This window comes from Halichondria panicea, chromosome 1 (assembly GCF_963675165.1).
Source record: "Halichondria panicea chromosome 1, odHalPani1.1, whole genome shotgun sequence".
Taxonomy (NCBI): Eukaryota; Metazoa; Porifera; class Demospongiae; order Suberitida; family Halichondriidae; genus Halichondria; species Halichondria panicea.
The window spans coordinates 5,667,964-5,689,109 of NC_087377.1; the positions used below are offsets into that span (position 1 = coordinate 5,667,964).

The 21,146-nt window shown below is 40.3% G+C and overlaps 1 protein-coding gene and 1 long non-coding RNA gene across 2 annotated transcripts; both read right to left on the bottom strand.

Annotated features, from left to right (window-relative positions):
• Window positions 1–7,275: 7,275 nt before the first annotated feature.
• On the bottom strand, window positions 7,276–10,132 carry LOC135352429 (uncharacterized). The gene is made up of 2 exons (XM_064551614.1): window positions 9,958–10,132; window positions 7,276–9,799 (listed from the first exon to the last, which is right to left on the bottom strand). Exons 1-2 carry the CDS (start codon window positions 10,064–10,066, stop codon window positions 7,296–7,298), a joined length of 2,613 nt encoding a protein of 870 aa, XP_064407684.1. The 5' UTR covers window positions 10,067–10,132; the 3' UTR covers window positions 7,276–7,295.
• An 8,362-nt stretch (window positions 10,133–18,494) lies between these two features.
• LOC135352432 (uncharacterized) lies at window positions 18,495–20,162 on the bottom strand. Its single transcript, XR_010399789.1, has 3 exons — window positions 19,844–20,162; window positions 19,655–19,751; window positions 18,495–19,219 (listed from the first exon to the last, which is right to left on the bottom strand). It is a non-coding gene; the product is annotated as an uncharacterized LOC135352432 (long non-coding RNA).
• Between the last annotated feature and the right edge of the window lie 984 nt (window positions 20,163–21,146).

Genomic DNA, 21,146 nt, shown 5'->3' on the forward strand with positions numbered 1-21,146 from the left:
AACTGACGAAGAAAGGTGTCGGCATATAAGGAAGCATGCTCAGCTGATCACTCCCGAAATGGAGGAGAAATTGTGGCGTTTTACTGGTGAAGGTTTAATAAACATTGTTTTCTGGTATGTTTGTAGGCACAGGGATCTTCAGAAAGACCAGTTCATCAGATGACAATGGAAAATTTATCCGCTTTGTTGGCAAGAGCTGCAAGAACTGGCAAGGAGGTTTACACCAGCGAAAGATTCAACCTAAAGACCTCCACATAATAATTATTATAATTATGCAAAACCCGGCCTTGAAGAGAGATGTGTGGTCTCTTCTTTCTGCTACTATATGTCACTTATCCCAGTGGATGGTCCCTTCTCCAATACCACTATTCATTGTCAGAGACAGAAGGCCCAACTTTTGTGGAGCAGATGCGTAAGTACAAGAGGCCCTTTTGACCTGACCGTTCGCTCAAAACAATACTAAGGAATATGGGTTCTAATCAAACACCTTCCAGAATTCAGAAGGCTGGTGAGTCTCTGGTAAAGTGTGTGATACATTTGAAACACAAACTGCCCTACACGTGCGTAGTGAAAGGCATCCATACCCAGCCGCCTTTGATCGAGGGACTATTTCAACTGACATATTTAAGAATGTATCCAGCCTTCTTTCAAGTTCAAGTGTGGCAAATTGAAACCACTCCAGGCCTGCACTTCTCAAGAATACAACAATGGAACATTTAGTTATATATAATTATTTGTGTCTTCTTAGCAACCTTCAAAAGAAGCCATGCAAATTCAGTGTGGGTGTTTGGACTAACTTTTGTTAGGGCATGCATAGACATGAGCGGCAGTTTGTTTTTGTATATCGTATAGCGGGTAATTTTCGGGGGACAAAATATTCGTGGTTCAGCAATATTGAGACATTTCGTGGGTAATATTTTCGTGGTTGCTGCTTGCACTGCAGGTAAAGGTAGGCAAGGTCGCTTCATTCGTGGGTAAAATATTCGTGGTCAGACCTCCAACCACGAATATTTTGCCCCACGAAAATTACACGCTATACGGTACCACTGCACCTTGGGTATGGAGTGCATGGTAGAAAAAATAAAGATAATCCCAGCTTGTCTTGTTCCATATCTCTGACAATCACATTCCTGTATGCATTCATTAACATAATAATTGTGATTATAGCTCTCTCCAGGAGAGACAATTATGGTACGACCTGGAGGATGTGAAATGAGCTACTGCTGGGCTATTAGTTTTCTGGAAAAAACAGGGTTCCAGAATCGTTTGTCTCACAGCGTAGCAGTTGAGGAGCTCGGGACCTTCATATTGTTCAGACTGAGAGTGATTACTGGGTATAATTATATGCAACTTCTATATTATAACCATAATTAGTATAAATAATAACTTATCGACACTTTTCACATTTCGTATAATTATAGTATAATTATAGTGGTATAATTATGACATACTACAACTGTGTAGTGATGCCATGGAGAGCTACAGAAAGCATCATCAATGGCGACAATTATAGCTGGGAATCCAACGCAAAATTGCTTCACCATGTAGTTGGCCGTTACGTCTTTCCTTTGGACGCTCTCAACGACTTCACTATAATTTTATTATGACCTAGAAGTTGTTTCATTTGCAAAAAATAATTATGGCATCACTACCAAGTGCAAGTGCTGAGGAAGTTCCAATGGAAATAGAAAGTGTGCACGTGTCTCCTCGAATTTCACCAGAGGACGGACACCTGCTAGACAACTTACGTAATAACTCATTGTTTCGTGTGTCAGAGTAGTATCATTGCTTTTACTAGAAAGAGATTTAGCTATTGGTGATCATCCTCAAGATGCAGTGAGTTATGATTATTTCATGTACTGAGTATAAATTTAATGCAACTTTAATCTTTATACAATGTTGCTAGGAAAGGGAGAGGAGAAGAAAGGATTATTAGATGGAGTTAAAGAACAAGGCGGAAGAGAAGAGGAGAGGCCGCAGCAAAGTGCATGTATAGCAACAGCAGGGCGGGCCTTGATAGTACGTGTGGAGTAAAGGCGTTCATTTACAAAAAGTAAACAGTGTAAGAGGATGTTAAATACTTGTGCTATGTACACACAACTTCCTTTATATCACGTTCAAGGATGCTTTTTGCAACGAGAAAGAAGATGAGCTGGCTAAAAGAGCAACGAATATGGCAGACTGGATAGCATCTAAATTGAGAACCAAGAAGTTTGTGACCCCAGATATTTACTCCTTTTTAGGTGGTGCAAGCAAACGCAAGCAATGTTGTGACAGATGCAGAACTCGCTCAAGGGTGTAATTTACATACAGGGTATCAAAACCATGGAGATTACAGTTCACTTGTCCTTGACAGCGAAACTTGATGATCACAAGTAATGCAGCGTACTCTCTACTCTTACCAGGGAACGTCAAAATTTAAGACTCGTGGTAAGAAGGCAGGAACCTGGGTGGAAATTATAAATGAAACCCCATAATTATAATCATGTTTTTAACAGTTGAATTACATGACAAAAGTATTGATGTTACTCTAATCGGAAGCGGCATGCAGCTATCTCAATGCAGAAACAATCCTGTTCTGGAAAACCCTGCTATGAAACGGGTGCTGGAATTTAGTGTCTCAATAACGCATGCATGCATGATGATTATGGATTCATGTGCACTACGTATAAAAGAAAAAGTGGGCTGCTGGCGTTTTGACACTCTCCTCGTACCAAAACAACCTAAATTAGTTCATACAGCATAGAGGACAAAAGCAACTATTTCCATCACCATGAAAAGAAGATGATGACAAATAGGAAGAACCTAAAGTATCACACCATCATTATCGTTAAACTTTTCATCTATCTATCACATAAAGTATCAGGTCATCGTTATTTTGTTATTCTACGATGTCATATCATTATTATTGTTCAATTATAATTATAATGATGCTGTTATTAAATAAACTAGTGCTATAGGGTGCGCTCTACACTATTGGGTGACCTATGGCGATTTGCAAAATAATGCTTCGTTCTCGAGTTATGCCTACTTGGAATACCATTGCAGCCTTTTCCGAAGAGTGCGTATGTTGCTACTCTACTTAGTACATTACCACGATAGCTATTGGTAGCTGCAAGACTAGCAAAAGAGCTGCACACGTACACACGGCCATTCTTTTTAGAGCCCCCCTCTTTTGGAAAAATAAAGGGGCGTGGTATAATTATTTTTGCGCATGCCCAAGTCATTTACTGGTGTTTTGAGAGCAAAAATCTTCAATCTTCCTTAATCCTTGGTAAAATATTGCAAGAGACTATTCGTACATAGAAAATTGTATATGTCTTTCTTTGTTTACAGATACTTATTGAGCAGGCAGCGGACATAAATATTCAAGTCGACGATCTTACAACACTGGGCAAGCCCATACCTTTCCATTAATAAACTTTATAAACTTTCAGTATAATTATTATGATCGAGTAACAGTTACTGCCATCAAAGTTGAAACACCTGTAACAGTGGTAACTGGATAGATGAAACAAGAAGCGACGAATCAGGAAATATATCATTGACATTGTGGGAAGATGCGCCTTACAGAAAATGTTTCATATCAGTTGAGTCGGGTACAAGTCCACGAGTTCTCAGGCAAACAGGAACTTACCTATCCAGCATTTGGTGCATCTGCCACACTTATTAACGACTTAGAAAGTATCTGTCCAACTCAAAGTAATCCGGAAGATGAAGTCGAGACACTGGTACAGACCAGCGCACTAAAGAACCATCAAAAATCACTGAACGCCTCTATATACAAGATCAAAACGAAGATAACTATCTTCTCAGAGCATACACTTACATCTTACAGAGATTTATGGGACTGGGAAACCTATATCATCAAAGTCGTTGACCAGTGCCCCACCTTTCGATCTAAAATATAACAAGTATCATGTCATAACTTATATATCTCGTTAATTTATTAATTTATACTTGCTGTTCTCATATCATTGTTAACACTTATCAGTTAATACTTGTTACTTCTCCCTATTCATGACATCAATGCACTGATTTTGTAGTGATTCTTGCACGCATGTCTGACTATACTATGCGTTCAATAATTTATTATCTGGCATTTTCATTTCCACTAGCTCTGCCACAATTTCTTCGCCGAGGCTTTCATTTGGTGCTTTAAATTGAGGCAATAGTCAAATCTTCTGACTTGCATGTACTTAACTGATTTTGTCTTTTGTAATCTAGCCGAATCACCGACTACTGCTGTAACTTGAAGCTCCCAACACTACCACTCCCTGTTTGTTTCCATGCCCTAAAGATAGACCGAGTGCCTCAAATATAGCAATATGCCTGAGGAAGCTAGTGCTGACTTGAAAGTGTTGTGCTGTTGAAATCTGTGAATGGTGCCTTGCTGAACAAGATGGAAATGATGGGCTGTACAATACTGGTCAGATGGTGTGTATATGATTATGCATATGACGTGCCAAAAATAACGTTTACCTATGCGGACTTCCTACTACTAAGGGTTCCTAAGTCATCGCCTGAGTGTTGCGAGGACACGACCTCATAGGACATTGGCTAAAACTTGATATTAGGACTAATCAATCAGGTGGTAATGTATGCATATCATTATGGAACAATGAATAGCATAATTATTGAACATAATTTTGTGACTATTGGAGCAACCATCGAATTGACTGCGAAACTCTGTTGTCTCTAAAGTACTTTAAATCTCCGGTCCCTCAGTGTACAACGGGAGTTCACAAGGAGGAAGAAGAAAATATCACTGTGCTTTATGGAATATATACCATAATTTTTATTGGCTGCACTGGTTCGCTCGAATGTACAGTATGTGAGGGTGGTTGGGTTTGGAGGAAAGTTAGGATACCTTGCCAATGAGGAGATGTTTGCATCGATTCCAACAGAATGCGGTACCTACCCAACACGTGGGACCTTGGGTACACTATCCCTGCTGATTTTCCACCTTGGAGAATAGGTCCAGAAGTCGACAACTAAAGCCTTTGTAGTTGCTCTGCAACAGATTATGGACATACAATAGTTACTGTTTCCAATGCTGCAAACTTGTCGAAAAAGTAGTTTTGTTGTTTGTCCAGACCATTGTCCGTGATTTCATCAAATTTCTGGAAAACTTGATTTCGTGCATTACTTTCACTTTCTATTTGTCATCTCCACGACAATGTAGCATCCAGATATCTATAGGTCGTCCCATTGACTGATTCGTTGACAACCTAACGTTTTCAAGGGCCGCTGTGTAAATGTGTTAATACCAATGCTTTGGTAACTCTCTAAAAGCCGGTGTGTTCGTGGCATATTGACAAATCATGGAGAAGGGTCTATTACACAATTACAATTTCTTGTATATAAATGTAGGCAGAGAAGTGGATGTACCTAATCAGTCCTCCATTCAGGCATTCGATTGTGTCACAAATTGATTGCATCTTCACAGGAATGAGGGTGCAGGTATATACGTTTTGCCCCATAACAATAATGATAATTTATCCATGTATATAATTAAAATTGTTCCAAGTGATGATAAGAAAAAACTTTTCAAGTGCATCTACACTTGTGCAACAAAAGTTCATCTACCAAAATCCCTGACTCACAAATCTGCAAGTTTTCAGAATCGGAGTTCATAAAAATTTATTTAAAATAATAGTCATAATAATAATTCAATAAACTAATATTATGTTGAATGGGGCAGATTCTCTTCGGTGTGTTACAAGGTCCACCCTACTAGACTCCGCCCACGACAATCGGTATATTTCCGGATCACGCACGAACAAATCCTGCGCAAGAGCTAATGAATTCATTGTAGAGAAAAGTATATTATTGTGTTTATATAGCTCGATCTACATGCATTCCACAAAGCCAGACTCACAAAACGAATCAATTTAAAATAAAAAAATTAATAAGCTGTAGCAGCATAAATGAAAAACTCTCCATAATTATTACTTAAATCTTTCTAAAGTTACAGAAAATCACAAACTTATTGACACAGAATTCAAATTAGCCAGGCAAAGTACATGTACATGCTCTAAAGAGTTAGAAAAAAAGAAAGAAAGCGAAGGTCCATGCGCTGTTTTTGAAAAAAAAATGTTGATATGTGTAAATTCCTAATAATGTTTTTCCTGTGGTCCTGGCCTTATGGCAGTTAAAAGAGTCCCCAATCCATTGGGGGTGGGATGATGGTGATTCTTCAGTAACTGATAAAGTATGTGTTTCTAACAAGACATGAAAGGACAACAAAGAAAAAACAGGAACAATTTTTTATTGTATTTGCCCTGCTCAAATGATTATTGTCTAGTTGGGAGACAATTGGGGGTATTGGGGGTACTGAATGTGGCCAAGGAAGCTCTACGAAAGCACTCAATGTCAGGCTGCTGCTAATCGCAACAATGTTCTTAGGAGTCTGTGCATGTGTGCAGGCATTAATTGTTACACTTGACTAGCAGCAACGTAGTGTGTCCCTTACAGAAATGTTTAAGTGCAACACGTATGCTGCACACATGCAACAACAAGTGCTGCACGTGTGCAAAGGAATTTTAAGTGTGACACAAGTGTGTCATGAGAACGTTTTTTTACTGTTATCATGCTCATATGCCACACACGTGTAGTTTGCACACGTGTCTATTGCACGCTTTCTGCACGCACATGGTAGGTATACAAGCAAATTGCATACAAGCCACACGCGTGTGCTTTGCACGCATGCTAACTGCACACGTTCCACACACATCTAGTTAGTATACAAGCAAATTGCATACAAGCCACACGCGTGTGCTTTGCACGCATGCTAACTGCACACGTTCCACACACATCTAGTTAGTATACGAGCGAACTGCATACAAGCCACACACGTGTGCTTTGCACGCATGCTAACTGCACACGTTCCACACACATCTAGTTAGTATACGAGCGAACTGCATACAAGCCACACACGTGTGCTTTGCACGCATGCTAACTACACACGTTCCACACACATCTAGTTAGTATACAAGCGAACTGCATACAAGTCACACACGTGTACTTTGCACGCATGCTAACTGCACACGTACGTTCCACGTACACATCTAGTTAGTATACGAGCGAACTGCAAACAATTAATTATAGCCATGCACACACGTGTACTTGCACGTTCCATATATGAGCGAACTGCATATACGTGTACCTGCACGCATGCTAGCTACTATAATCAAATAGTTATATATTATATTATTATAATTATCGACAATAAAACAGTCAACAATAATAAAATTATAAAGATCAACAGCTAGCTAGTAAAGGTGACATTATAATTAATCTTTTTCAAATGTGTTGACTAAACTAGTGACATATAACATCTCATCAATTCCAATAGAAACACACTTTCCAAGCACATTTTCTGCTTTAATAACGATTAGTTCATTTTTTGGCCTAACAGAAAAAAAATTTTTTATTGTGAGAGGAATATCATCAAAGGGCTTGCTACATTCATAAACACGTATTATTATAAGCGTCGACAACTGGTTTTCGATGTCTGCTTGAACAATTTTTTGTACTTGCCCATAAGAAAAACGAGAGTGCATAAAATACACAACCGAATCACATCGCTTTTTGGTCTGTGAAAATTGTTTGGTGCTATATAGTTGTCGATTACTCCGAACTCTTTGGTACTGGTTGCAAGAGCTTGAGCACTGTGGAAAAAATGCATCTAAAGCCCGTTTTTCTTGATCAGTAAATTCTTGCAACACAATCTTTCCCAACACAATCGTCTTCCGTGAATATGGCAATAATGATGCCCCTCCGACTAACTCTTTCACAAATCGCAACTCTTCAAGTTTACTTCCAGTTGGAAATACTTCACACGTTGGAATAGCTTGAATCATGTTGTATGTACGCATACACTGCAAGGCAATTCCTTGTGTCCCGTGCAGATTTTTTAACAAGAGGCCATTTACTCCCTCAAAGGAAAAACAAGAATAAGCCCATAGTGGACCTAGCTCTTCAACGGTGGATGTCAAATGCAGCAATGAATGGACATTAATGCCCATGTGTTGTTCTCCGTACAAAGATCCAAACTTTCTGCAGAACAGATCCAAGCACACCTTGCCCTCTTTTAAATCGGAAGCAGTAATGTTCTCACTAAGGAACATTCGAAGTGTAACAACTAGCAAAGAGAAGTGTTGGAAGTAGTCGAGTGGTAGCACCCCTAATAACAATGGCAACGAATAGTACAAAAGGAATGACCTATACTCTGATGCCTTCCAATGCTTTCGGTCGGACAATGAGCGTGGAATTCGAGAAATATCGGAGGGTGGTTGAATTGAAGTTAGCCTTCTATCAAGTAAGCCGATTAAACCACCAATGTAATATCTCTCATGCTTGTGCTCTGTTGTAAGCCACAAATTTAACATGCGCTTTGCTATTCCAAGAAGGCAACCATGCATGTAGTCGATTCCTGTACCTCTAATAATGTCAAAGTGCCTCAAACAAGTAAGCCATGACGGCCCTAACACCCCATTTTTTGGTTCTCCTGATGTTGCTACGTATTGGATATCTTGGATTGTTTGTTGTTTTGTTCTTAAAGGTCCAGTTGGATTTGATGAAATGTATGGGTAAACATGTGTTCTTCTGTTTGGTCCAAGGGTGAATGTACTTCCTGGCTGCAAGCATTTTGAGCACCCATAGAAGCCATTAAATTGCCGAAAGTTTTGCACAATGCATTTGGCAGGAAGATCGCAAGTTCCAGCCAACAGTACACACTTGACCACAAAGCTCTCCGAAGCGTCCCAGGCTTTAACAAGTAGACCTTCAGTTTCCAGCTTTGATAGACAAGTGTAAAAAGGCCTAAGAAAAAGCTTCATGTTAGGTTTTTTCGATCCAAACCAAAGGCCTGCTAATATAACATTCTGCCACTTCATCCTTAGTCTATAAGGAAGCTCGTTTATGATGAAATACAGGGGCCATATCGCATTGTTAGATGATTTAAACACAGGGATTCCATCAGTATTCCATAATAGTGATATATTGCCTGGTTTTGATAGAATTCCATCATTCTTCTCCAAATTCTTGTAGACAGATCCATCATAAACGTCACAGATAGTATTTGCATGCTTATTTGGACGTTCAAATCGGTGATTTATTTGTTCAAGGAATCCTGGTCGGCTGAACATGTCTTGAAGATGTTTTTCCAGCGGAAGTTGAACAAAATATGACACTTCTGACTTGGAACTAAAATGTCTGGTGCAAGCTGGATTTGGGCAAGTGTGGATGTCTTTCTCAAGGGCAATACTACAGGCTGGGCAAAAGTGGTGTCGGATAATATCTGATTGTTTTATGTTCAGTAATTTGTAGAACTTGTACAGAGTTTTCGGGAGAATGTGTGATGGGAGAAGCAATGTACCAATTAATGAGAGTAAATCTTCAAGAGCTTCGTTTGACAGCTTGTGGTTAACAACAAAAGCCAGAATAAGTATCAAAGCTACATGAAGGGAAAAGGAGGCCTCTGGATAGAGAGGGGTATCTACCGATGGTGCATCTTTAATGCCGTCGGTAATTCCATCCTCAGGCAAGTTGTCAGCTTCTAACAGGTCGTCAGCAATCTCGTCCTCGAGCAATGGTGCATTTTCTAGCAGGTCGTCAGCAATCTCGTCCTCGAGCAATGGTGCATCTTCTAGCAGGTTGTCAGCAATCCCGTCCTCAAACAATGATGCATCTTCGTCAGTAATCCCGTCCTCGAGCAATGGTGCATCTTCTAACAGGTCATCAGCAATCCCGTCCTCGAGCAATGGTGTTTCTTTAACAGAGGAACTAGGGCCAGCTATAGGTAAAATTAAATTAGCAGTGTGCATGCATGCACATGAATGCAGCCTTACTAAAAGAGCTTTACATGGGCTTGGCATAGTTAATAATTAGTACACATACCATATTAAACTCAAGCCACTCTATAGGATATAGTTAATAGTTAGTACCACGTACCCTGACCAGGTAGACCAAGCCATCGTTTTGTGCTTTTTGGCATTTCTTCAAGAGGATTGTCACTTTTAAGGTACGCATTATATCTCCTTCTCTTTTTTGATTCCATCATACGTACCTCAGAAACTGCTGCAAGACTTAGGTAACTTTAATTAGAACTTATATATCTTAGCTAGCTAGTTGCTGGTGATCAATGTGTGCAGGATGAGTGCAGATGTTTCTTGTTCACATGGTAACACAGTGGCAGCTGCAACATTTTTGAATCTTATTTGTTGGCAAGCTTGGAAGTATGGCTCTATATGCTCTGTTAGAGTGGACTGAAGAGCAAAGCCTAAGTGCTTTGCCTGTTACCAGCATTGTTACAGGCAACCAGGCCATAGGAGAAATAGTGCAAGCTAACTATCAGAGGAAAACCTACGATGCAAAAATTCTCAATATTGGTGAGTGATATAATTATTAGTTTGTTTACTATATACTTGCATGCTTACATGTATATGTGGTTTTATATTATCACAAACTAAGTGGTTAGCTTGTTTGTTTACTACTCATAGTACTATAAAATACCACAAACTAAAGAGCTTTGCATAAAGTGGTTAGTATCAGTTAATTACACAATGCAATTTAGCCGCTGCATGCTCACTTAAATATCTATTAATTTTAGGTGAAAAGAACGAGATTAAAGCACAGCTCAAGCAAGTATCAAAAATGCCTTCTGAGCTCCCAGACACTACCATCGGCACCATTGACACCACCGTAGCCATTGAAAAACAAAGAAAAAGGCGTGAAACAGCTACCCTAAAAAAAGCTACAAAAACAACAGAAACAACTTTAGAAAACGAAATTAGAGCAGCATTAAGTATTCTAAAAGAAAACAGCAGTACTGAGGACTCTGACAGTAACCATGAGACTCAGACCAGCAGATGTCCACCGCTACAGCCGTATTGTGGTGAACAAGGGACACTTGCAGGGCTCCCACAACGTCAAGCCTTGCCGAATCCATATTTAAACCCTTACTTTCAGCAAGCGTCAGACAACACTGGTTGGTCTCAACAACCTCCACCAAACGTGTTTTTAGCGACCAAGATCGACAAGTTAACACTGCTTGTAGATACTTTAACGAGCCGTGTAGAGGCACTCGAAAGTCAGAGCACAAAGATCTCACCAACAGAGTCATCCCTTTTTCTTGGAGAGTCTTTGTCCCTGACTGCAGGACAGCAGGCAACACTAAAATGCCTCAGTGCCTCCCAGGAGTGGCCGTACACTCTTAGAAAACTTCTTGCCATCCTGTACGAAGACCTTGATCTCGGATCGATGTGTGCAGTTGGGAAATCGGGCGCAAAAAACACACCAATGAACAAAGAAGACTTGGGCGCTCTCAAAGGTATATATAATTATGTATTTACTAAGCCTGATTGTATATAGTTAAGATACGTACATGTACTCTAAAACGATATTAATTCAGTCCGCATCCTTAGAACCGAATACATAGCTGTTTACTAACGTAGCTAGGTCACAGCTTTTATTTGTCGCAATGATTTATCATTCGATCTATTTATCATACAGGGTATTTGCAGAGTATCTACCCAACTGCCACAACGATGACGAATGAAAAGTTCAATGCTGTTGTCAACAGTGCTTGCTCAGGGGCAAGAAGGAGGACCAAAGTAGTTTAAAAGTCGAAGTACTGTGATACACTGCATGATCTAGTCATAATATGTACGTATAATGTATGTACATGTACGTATAATGCATTTAATGGTCTTGAGTTTCCATGGTAACAATTAAACTATGACATCCGTATCAAGCGTGCATTATACGTGCTGCATGCATGCTGCATGCATGCAGCACGTACAGTATCAAGCGTGCATAAAACAAGCAGCAGACGTGCTGCATGCGTGCTACATACATGCAGCACGTATGTTGAATCTGGAAACATAAGTGTGAGACAAAAGCATCACACACGTCGTGCATACGTGTGACATGTGTGTGGCATGCATACCATACATGTATGCCACACACAAGCAATACATAGGTGCGGTACGCGTGCATACAATAAGAGCAGCACGTGTGCAGACTGCATTCACAGTACATTCATGGGGCACTCTTAGTACAGCTTTTATGTTACTCTCCTTCTGCACTTGTACCACGCTTGAGTGCGAAATTCTGAAGTGTAGCACACGTGTGGCATACATGTCAGAAGTGTGTGCTATGAGAGTACATGTGTGCAACTGATATGTGCCACACACGTGTCACACTCATTGCATTTCTGTAAGGGGTATTAAATGGTTATGAAGTACGCATTGTTAAGTTAGCAGCATTTCAACTGCGGTGCTTTCAAAATGTTTTGTCTCTATTATGTAATTTTCCAGGTGAAAGGAGGGCCAAGCCATACTGGAGATGTTTTGCCGAAGGTTTCCTGGCACCAAAGATCAGCGGGGCCGCTGGAACCCTGTCCGCATGGAGCAGGCCAGTATGCATGAAGTTGTAGTGTCATTTACGTGTACTGTTTCAAGAAATTTCGATGTTTACATTATTGTAGTATTTTGATTCATTATAACAGTAGGCCACTTGGCTGTAGCCTCCTTCGCAGCCTCTCCTTTTTCTGTTCTTTGTCACACGGTCAATAAGATAAAATACGGTAAGAATTGGAGGAACAAAGAAAGAAAGAACGAACCGTCTAAGAAAAAGGAGAGCCTGCCTCGCTAAGTCGCGTGACGGTGGCACAGTGAAAATGAGCGTGGGCTTTCAGTAGATGGGCGGAGCCTGACAGGCAACAAAGCCACAGGATGCCTACGCATTGTAGACTTACTTCATATGCAAGTCTGGAGATAATTATTATCATAGACGATGGCTTTAATTAATACCTAGCATAGTGAAGTCTGAAGACTAAAGGTCTATCTTTGAGCCTATCCTCAAGCCTCAAATTGAGGCTTGAGTTATTATTGAGCAGTAGTCTAGTCTAGAAACAGTGTAAAATGACATGACAATGTTGCAAGGTTGTGATCTCATGAGCTGACAGAGTGACTAAACTATACTAATTTGTGTGCATGAGACAGTTTTCACAGGGGCACGAGCACCAATGTCGAATTTTCCCTTAGTTCAATACATCGATAGGGTCCTGTCAATTCCATAGTCGTGTAATCCTATTGTAGTAGTATTAGAGGTTCTGCTCCTTTTGGAAACTTTCTGGCAGTAGAACCAGCTCTATAGTGGATACGGAAATAATACCTGCAGATAAGCACTCAGGTCTACATTGTCTGCTGTAATTTGAAACACTCGACTGGGTCGAACGTGAGGTCTTGAGAGTGGGAGCACATTGAGTTTGATAAGGCGAGTCTTGTAGTCTGTAGTTCTGCTGTAGTTCTACTGTAATTATCCGAGGATAAAATAGGTTGCCCTTGCCCTTCTAGTTTGGATAGTGTGATTGTTCCAGGGCAATCTTCTTATTATTATTATTATGACTTGGACTAAAACATTCCTTCTGATGACATGAAGGGATCTGTCAATTTTGGCATGTCAGAAGTATTGCTGTGAGTTGTCCAGGATCTGGGATAGGTTACTTCTTTGCCCAGGTCCTTTTGACAAGTGCTATTATCAAATACAGTAGTACTCTAGCCTTTCATGCTTCATCTTGTAGAGCTAACTTCTACATACTGTGTTCTGTAGCTTCACACACTCTTTGCCTCTAGTTCCTGGTAAATACGCTCTAAGTACTGTGTCACAGTGTGTGGGAGGACAGATATTGCGGTTTACTCTTGCCCACGCTCAATTAAATTTGGCTACGTCAGTAGCAGATCACAAGACTTAGCGGGGCAGGCCTTCCTTTTTCTTAGTGGCTTCCTTTTTTCTTTCTTTGCTTATTCCCGTATGGTGTTAATATTGTGACAAACAACAGAAACAAAATTATAACTGAAAAAGGAAGGCCTGCGAAGGAGGCTAACTTGGCTGTACATGTTCATGACATTGTAACAGATTGGAGTTATGCACTCGCCAAATTTCTTGTTACCACGCTTTTTCTGGAAATTCTAGCAACGTTTCACATGGCAAATCTTTTTTTAGTCCTTTCTTTTTTCATTACAGAAGTATTATACTCTTCAATAATGAAAGTAAAATGCTAAGAGGAACGTCAAGAAGCAAGAGAATTTCAAGAAGAGAAGACAGGACTGAAATAAACACCTAATTGAAAAACAAAGAGCGTCACCTGCGAGTGAACAAGCTAAGCTGTCCTATATGTGAGAAAGTAAGAGTCGATAGTGGGGTGTAATGTCAAGACTCAGTTTTCTGTGAAGGAGAATGTCAAGGATGGCTTCATCTGGACACCTCCACGACTCCAAGGAGGTGGTTGATTCTAATCGTCAAAAATTATCATACTCTTTTTGAATTACTTTTATAACATACATAAAATTAATTACAAGAGGTAATCAATCAAGAACAGGTTACCTCGCCAATAATAATTTGCGTTTTGGCTTGCACTAGAAGTACTTAGCTATAATATGTTGTCAGCATTAACGTAAAGCAAGAAGCTGGTTGACAAAACTCATATCATCTTTTTGCACAGAGAAAGTATGCAAGAGCAAACCCCATTGAAGCTCAACAACCGGGAAAACTGTACAAACTATTGGGTACAACATGTTTATGGGACTTTTAGTGCCATATCCACTGACAAATGGGCACAGATACTACTGAAGGAAAACGCATAAAATTATATATAGTAACTTTCCAGCATGTTATCAATAGTGATGTTGGCTAGAAATTCAAGACGAGTGCCAGATTGGACCGCCGGACCACTAAGAACTCTCACGGTACAGTAGAGTAAAAGTAAAAACTTACTCTATATGCATACTCCAAATTAGAGAAAGTTAGTACTTTTTTTTTGGAGAAGTAACACTTTTTCTATGTAGCCAAAACTAAAAGAGTGAACTTATTTTATTCACCACAGAGTGGAAAATTAGGGTACAGACAAAGTAAGTGGTACCTTATGTTGGGCACTATAGATCAGACTCTTCAGAAACCAAACATGAAGTGTCCTAGCTCTGATAAAGAGTTAAATAGGTTCTATTCGCTCATGCATGCTGTCCGCAAAGAGGAAAGCACAACAACCAAACTGAGAGCCGTATTTGACGCCTCTTCACTAATTGAATTCCACTGTACTGTAGAGCGTATAATTATAATTACAAATGGGCATGAATGATACGAGGAGTTGGTCAAGTGGCTGACATCAAGTGAATTGTTCAGGAAGTAGGCAAAGAGCATAAAAACATTCAGAAATCACCCTACGACCAGCAAAATCCAACAGTCGACTCAATTGGATATAGGTGTGCCGTGTCATACTTCGGGAAAGATTTTTGGGTTTCAAAAGATTCTTCACAAACCATTCGCAACAACCTTAACACACAACATTGACAATAACGGTTAGGCGAACGAACAACTAGTTTTCGCTTTCCATTGTCAAAAAAATACAGTAAGAGGTGGAATTATTCAGGTTTTACGAGAAGTTTAAATGGCATTGCCATTACACGCATCCTTAGACTTTGAGTACTGTTTTGTCCATAATAATTATGCCTCGCAAACAGGCCACAGGCGTGTAGACACTGCATGTGAGAATGTACTTTTCGAACCACCACCTCAGAAAGAGACTGCTATCAAAGCACAGCAGCAAGCTCAACGTGTTAGTATAGTTGTATGTATATAGCAGTACGGTAGCAGCTAGCTAGGTATAAGTACGGTACACAAACAGAATACAGTGGAACCCCCTACAATTGAGAGAATTATTGGGCTGGGTGACAGTAGCAGACAGCTGCATGTTCGATGGATTATTATTTTGTTTCCACCAGGGACAAATGAAATGTCTATATAGGTGAGTGTGAAGAGTGGGCTCCACAATTGTACTAAAAGAGCAGAAAAATCAAAATTCAGATAAGAGCTCGATACGACTGATTCAGAATCTCCCCGTCCTCGACAAAATCGAAACATGATGATGCTCATTAAACTTGTTAAGTGCGACACGAACTTCATGGGCAATGAAGTTTGTGTTGGATTTTTCAGTATTATACTTCTCTGCTAAACCTCTTACATGCTCAATTCTCGCTCCTCCCTTCATTACTTTGCTGACTGTATAGTCAACATGACTATATCTTCTTTATATAATTGTACCGTTGTTCGGTGCTGAATTTTCTGTCTTCGATTTGTAGTTGCAGTGTTTCTGTAAAGCAGTAAAGCAGTGACACAATTGTTTTCTTGCAACGATAACGCTTTCTCCTAGCTTGCATTCTGAAATAGAAAACACGGACATAATTTCCTGCCATGGCACTGCCAGAAAGCACTCACACACTGTCAGGAAAACATACACACACGACATCCAGCCTAACATGCTGTACACAAACATTATTTAATGGAAATTGGTGGGGGAGAAATGCATGAACTCAAGTATACAGTACAGTAGAACCTCGATTATCCGGACACCTTGGTTCCAGAAGCAGGCTGGATAATCGAATAGATAAACCACGCCTTGATCCACCCACTTTATTGATAAACAGCAGTGCCTCTGCGCATGCGCAGAAAATAAGCAAGCATGTCTCCATGGTAACAGCTGCAACGCGCATGAGCATTTGAGGAACACGTTTGAGGAACACGCCCATTTTCTGATGATTAAAAAGAAAAACTGCCAACGAGGTTCTGGATAATGGAGGGCCGGATAATCGAGGTTCTACTGTACGTACCGATATTTCTATAGGTACGGTATGTATACACGTAGGTATAACGGATCACTAACACTATTCGCCTCCAATTTTTAATTGCTTCCGGAAGCGGGGGCGTAGCTTGATTGCATGCTCTACTAACAGTAGCAAAATGACCTTTGACCTTGGTGCGCTACTGCCGGGATATTCACTCCCACATGGCATTCTGAGATCTTTGATAATCCACTACCAGTATGTCAACAGTGGTAGGAGGTGGAACACAAGGTGACTTGTGGGTGTTTGGGTTGGCTGACACGTCAAACCCCGTTAGTGGCAGATAGTACAGGACATTAGGTGCCTATAATACAGGCACATGTTCAACCAAGCACAGTGATATATTCTGACTGTTGGGCGTCCCATGGCACCGTTAACCACAGCATTGAGTTTGTGAACAGAGTCACAGAGTCACAGGTGTGAACTGAAAGAGTAAGAAGGAAAACAAAACCAAAAACAAAGGCCGAGCTGGTAGAAGGTATCCAAAGATTTTGGGAAACAGTGAGCATTCAAAAGTGCGAGAAGTACATAATGCACCTCCGAAAAGTCATAGTTGAACTTGATGGCGATGCTACTGGCTACTAATACTATATACATGTACTACATTCTTTCATTTCAACCATGCCATGACATTATGACTATGTGATATTATTTATACACGTATAGCACATAACGTATCCATAAATAATGAGCTGTCCTTTTAGGCCTGTCTAATACATACTATCTAGAATGCTTACAAGCCTGCCCAATGGCATCAATGGCACCAACCCACACCTCCTCAAATGCGGTGGGACACCATGGCCAATAATATCTTTCTCAAGGTGTAGCCCCAATCTTGAGAGCTGCTAAGGAGTTGCCTGTTGCCCTGTACTTAGGATAGTGACTCTCTTAGGTACAGTGGCTCTCCTATAATGACTAAATCGTGGGTTACATTCTCTTAGCTGTACGTGTGACCTACCGGCTAAATGTATCATTCAAAACTTTCGGCAGTTCAATGGATTTTATGGCTGTTCAAAATGCCTACAACCAGGAAATACGTTCACAATCGGACCTAGCAGGAGAACACATGTGTATCCATACAATGAAGGAGATCCATCTGGGCCAAACAGGACACCATTGAAGATGATTTGTGCCCTAGTTATCGAGGCTGTTCGACGATATAGAGCTCGCTCAGATGTGTGCATGCTGTTGGCACCAAAAATACCCCTATGGGAAAAGAAGATTTGGGTGCCCTAAAAGGCTAGCTTTGACACTATCTACAGATCGAGTAAATACAGAATGTATTTTATCGTTATACAGGTTATCTTCAAACAAATCTGTACCCAAATACTGCAATTAACAATGGCAAGTTTAACGCAGTAGTTAACAGCGCTTGCAGTGGGGCTCGGAGAAGAGTAAGGGGCTCTGCATCTACAGTTACAACCGACTGAACTGTTATGTACCATACGGACATGTATATACTGTATAATTACCATCCAATATTATGTATATGGCGGCATGTATACGTGGTTTCCATGGTGACAACTTTCTATAGCATTCAAATGTATGCAGGATATGAGTATCATGCACGCTAAATACGTGCAATATGAAAGCACCAATCATATTAGGCATGTATGTAGCATGCGTGCACAATTTGTATTGCACGCATGGTGCACATGTGCAAGATAATTATCAGTATCATGCATGCTCAATATGTAATATACGTGTGTGATATGAAAGCACCAATCATGTTAGGCATGTATATGTAGCACGCGTGCATTACATGTGTCATGTGTGCTGCATACATGCTAGAAACTGTGTGCAGGCTACATACATGAGGCACACGTGCCACAGCTCTAACAAAAGCATGCACTCCATGCAGCACGCCAGCAGCACACATGCTTATCAATTGCCAGATATGTGCAGGATGTGAGTGCACGTGTGCTGCTCACATCGCATTTTTGCCATTATCTGGCCACGCTGTACATATATGTAGGTCATCAAGTGTATGTGATGTACTACGTACAGGTGTTCAACTGAGGAGAGGGTTTGGTTGCCATGACATCTTGCTTCAAAAACAGATAAAAAAATCCAGGGGGGGGGCAGGGGTGAACCTTCCCCCCACAACAAAAATTGTTTGTGGAATAATGACATCATCAACATCACCATTATTATTAGTACAACGCACTCAAAGTTGGTAGTTGGACACCATTTATAATCCAGTGAATCCACTTCAAATTGCATGCTAAGCAGGTCATCACAGAATTGTGAAGTACTTGATGCACGAAGTCAAACGTAGCACCGGTAAGTGTAGTCGTTATTACCAGAGGCGCAGGTTCTCGAATATAAGTGCTACTATTCACGCCATGAGCGTATGTGCTAATAATATAGTTTCTATGGTATTTGACTATAATCTTTTATGATTTTTAAACCTTGTTAGCCAGAGAAACCTCCTCCCCTATAAACTAATCAAACCTCATTATAGTAGCCGTCGATACCAGGTGACGATTCTCAGCATCAAACCATTATTCAGTCATCTTGCAATCCAAGCTTTGCTGGAATAGTGTATGCAATGGCAAAAGGGTAAAACAAATGCACTAAAAAATAATTATAGTGTGTGCATGCTAACATTAATTGTCATAGCCATCCTTGGACCGCCTACTATAACGTGGATACTGAAAACAACTTTTTATGGCTGTTACAACAATTTCATACCTCAGTAACTGTCATTCAAATTATGCCTACCAGGAAAGGGTAAGGAATTAAAGTTGGGTGGGGGGGGGGGGGTATTGTTTTCTGTGTTTGGCAGAGGAAGCATTTATTAGCCCCAGCTAATTCAAACGTTGCACAAAAACTCGAACTCTGCCATGACAAAGTCTTCCTCGAATTTCACCGAGGTTACTATTAAATTTTGAGAGTGGGCTGCACAAAGGATAATATTTTGCGGACAATCAGAACAAGTTTCATAAAATTCTACTACTGCGTAATACCTGCATGCGTATGGTGGTCATGGTGATGATCTTTCACAGGAGGCTAAACTGGAACTTCAGTGATAAGGCACTTGCTATATATTTACCAGTGAAAGACCTGCATCGTAGAAAAATGCAAGAAAAAATTTTGGCAGACATTGATAATAAAAGAAACGTTAGTTCAACCATAGATAGGGTGGTTCAACTTACCTACAAGCTGCACTGGCTAGTATAGGACCATAGCAGAGTACTCTTTCTATGCAGCCACTGTGATTTCGTCGTTTATCAACAGAAAAGTATTCAATACCACCATCTGTTCTTCTCCTGCTCCAAAAGAGCTCTTTATTTCGTGGGGAGACATAGTACTATTACTTTATAGCTACCAAAACCACACAGCCAAAACATTGTTGCAGGTGTACAGAACCACGAGGTCGCGCATGTCCAGTAAAAAGGGGCGTGTAATGAGCAAAAGGGGTGTGTGCACTCAAAATGTCAGTTTGTTGTCAGTTGTATTACAGCATGCATGCATGCAAGCTGTGCTCTTCAGGAGACACCAGATACACTTAGGCATAGGCTATTCATCTTTTAGAGCGCTACTTATGCAAAGTGATGAGGAAGTGAGCTCCAAAGGCGGTGTCAGTACTCTCTACAAACCATAAACAGGAATGTTCCCAAGTCCTTCAAATGCCATCTCTTTGATCACACAATACAGACAAAGATACTTGTGCTAATACCTAAGCTGTGTTTTAGATCACTTCAAACTAAACTAGAGCACGAGAGGTACGTAAACTTTCTTATATAGGTTTGTACTTTCTTGAGCGCAACTCGCCTTTAACCAGAGGGTGTACACTGCATTTACCTAGTCACGTGTATTAGAATTCTACCTGTGGAGCACACACGTACACATGAGGACATTGATCAATTGTTCTCACGAATCTCAAAACAGTCGTCTCAAATTTTACTATTATGTACACAAAATAATTATGACTAGAATAAATAATGGTTCAATATTGATCTAGCTCTCCAAAAGCGTCTGTTCTAGATAACATTCGTGATGTCAGTCTTGGATTGAATGTGTCTTGAAGGCTTTCACGGGCATTTGTCTCCTCACTGCTTCAATTTCATTCGTGACACTATGTATTATCCAAACTGGAGCTTGGTGCGACAAAGATGAGGCAATTGACATCCTAAAAGTCATGTAGGAATTTTGATATAATCAATACATAATCAACTGGTATAATACAGAATCGACTATGCACCTATTCGTAAGAAACCGCGCCCATGGACCCATGGAAGCTTAGCCATCTTGTTGGAGAGCACCTCCCGTGTTTCTGCTGTCGCTTTGAGTCTTAGTACCGTCAAGCATGGCTCTTTTCTCTTTGCTTACTTTCTTGAACAAAAACTAAAAAACAACTTGAAAAACTGTGCATGCCTGGGGCTGTATGCTAATATCCTACAGCTGTTGACCAATGAGATCAATTTGTGGTGACGTAAGTGTGGTATAATTAATTTT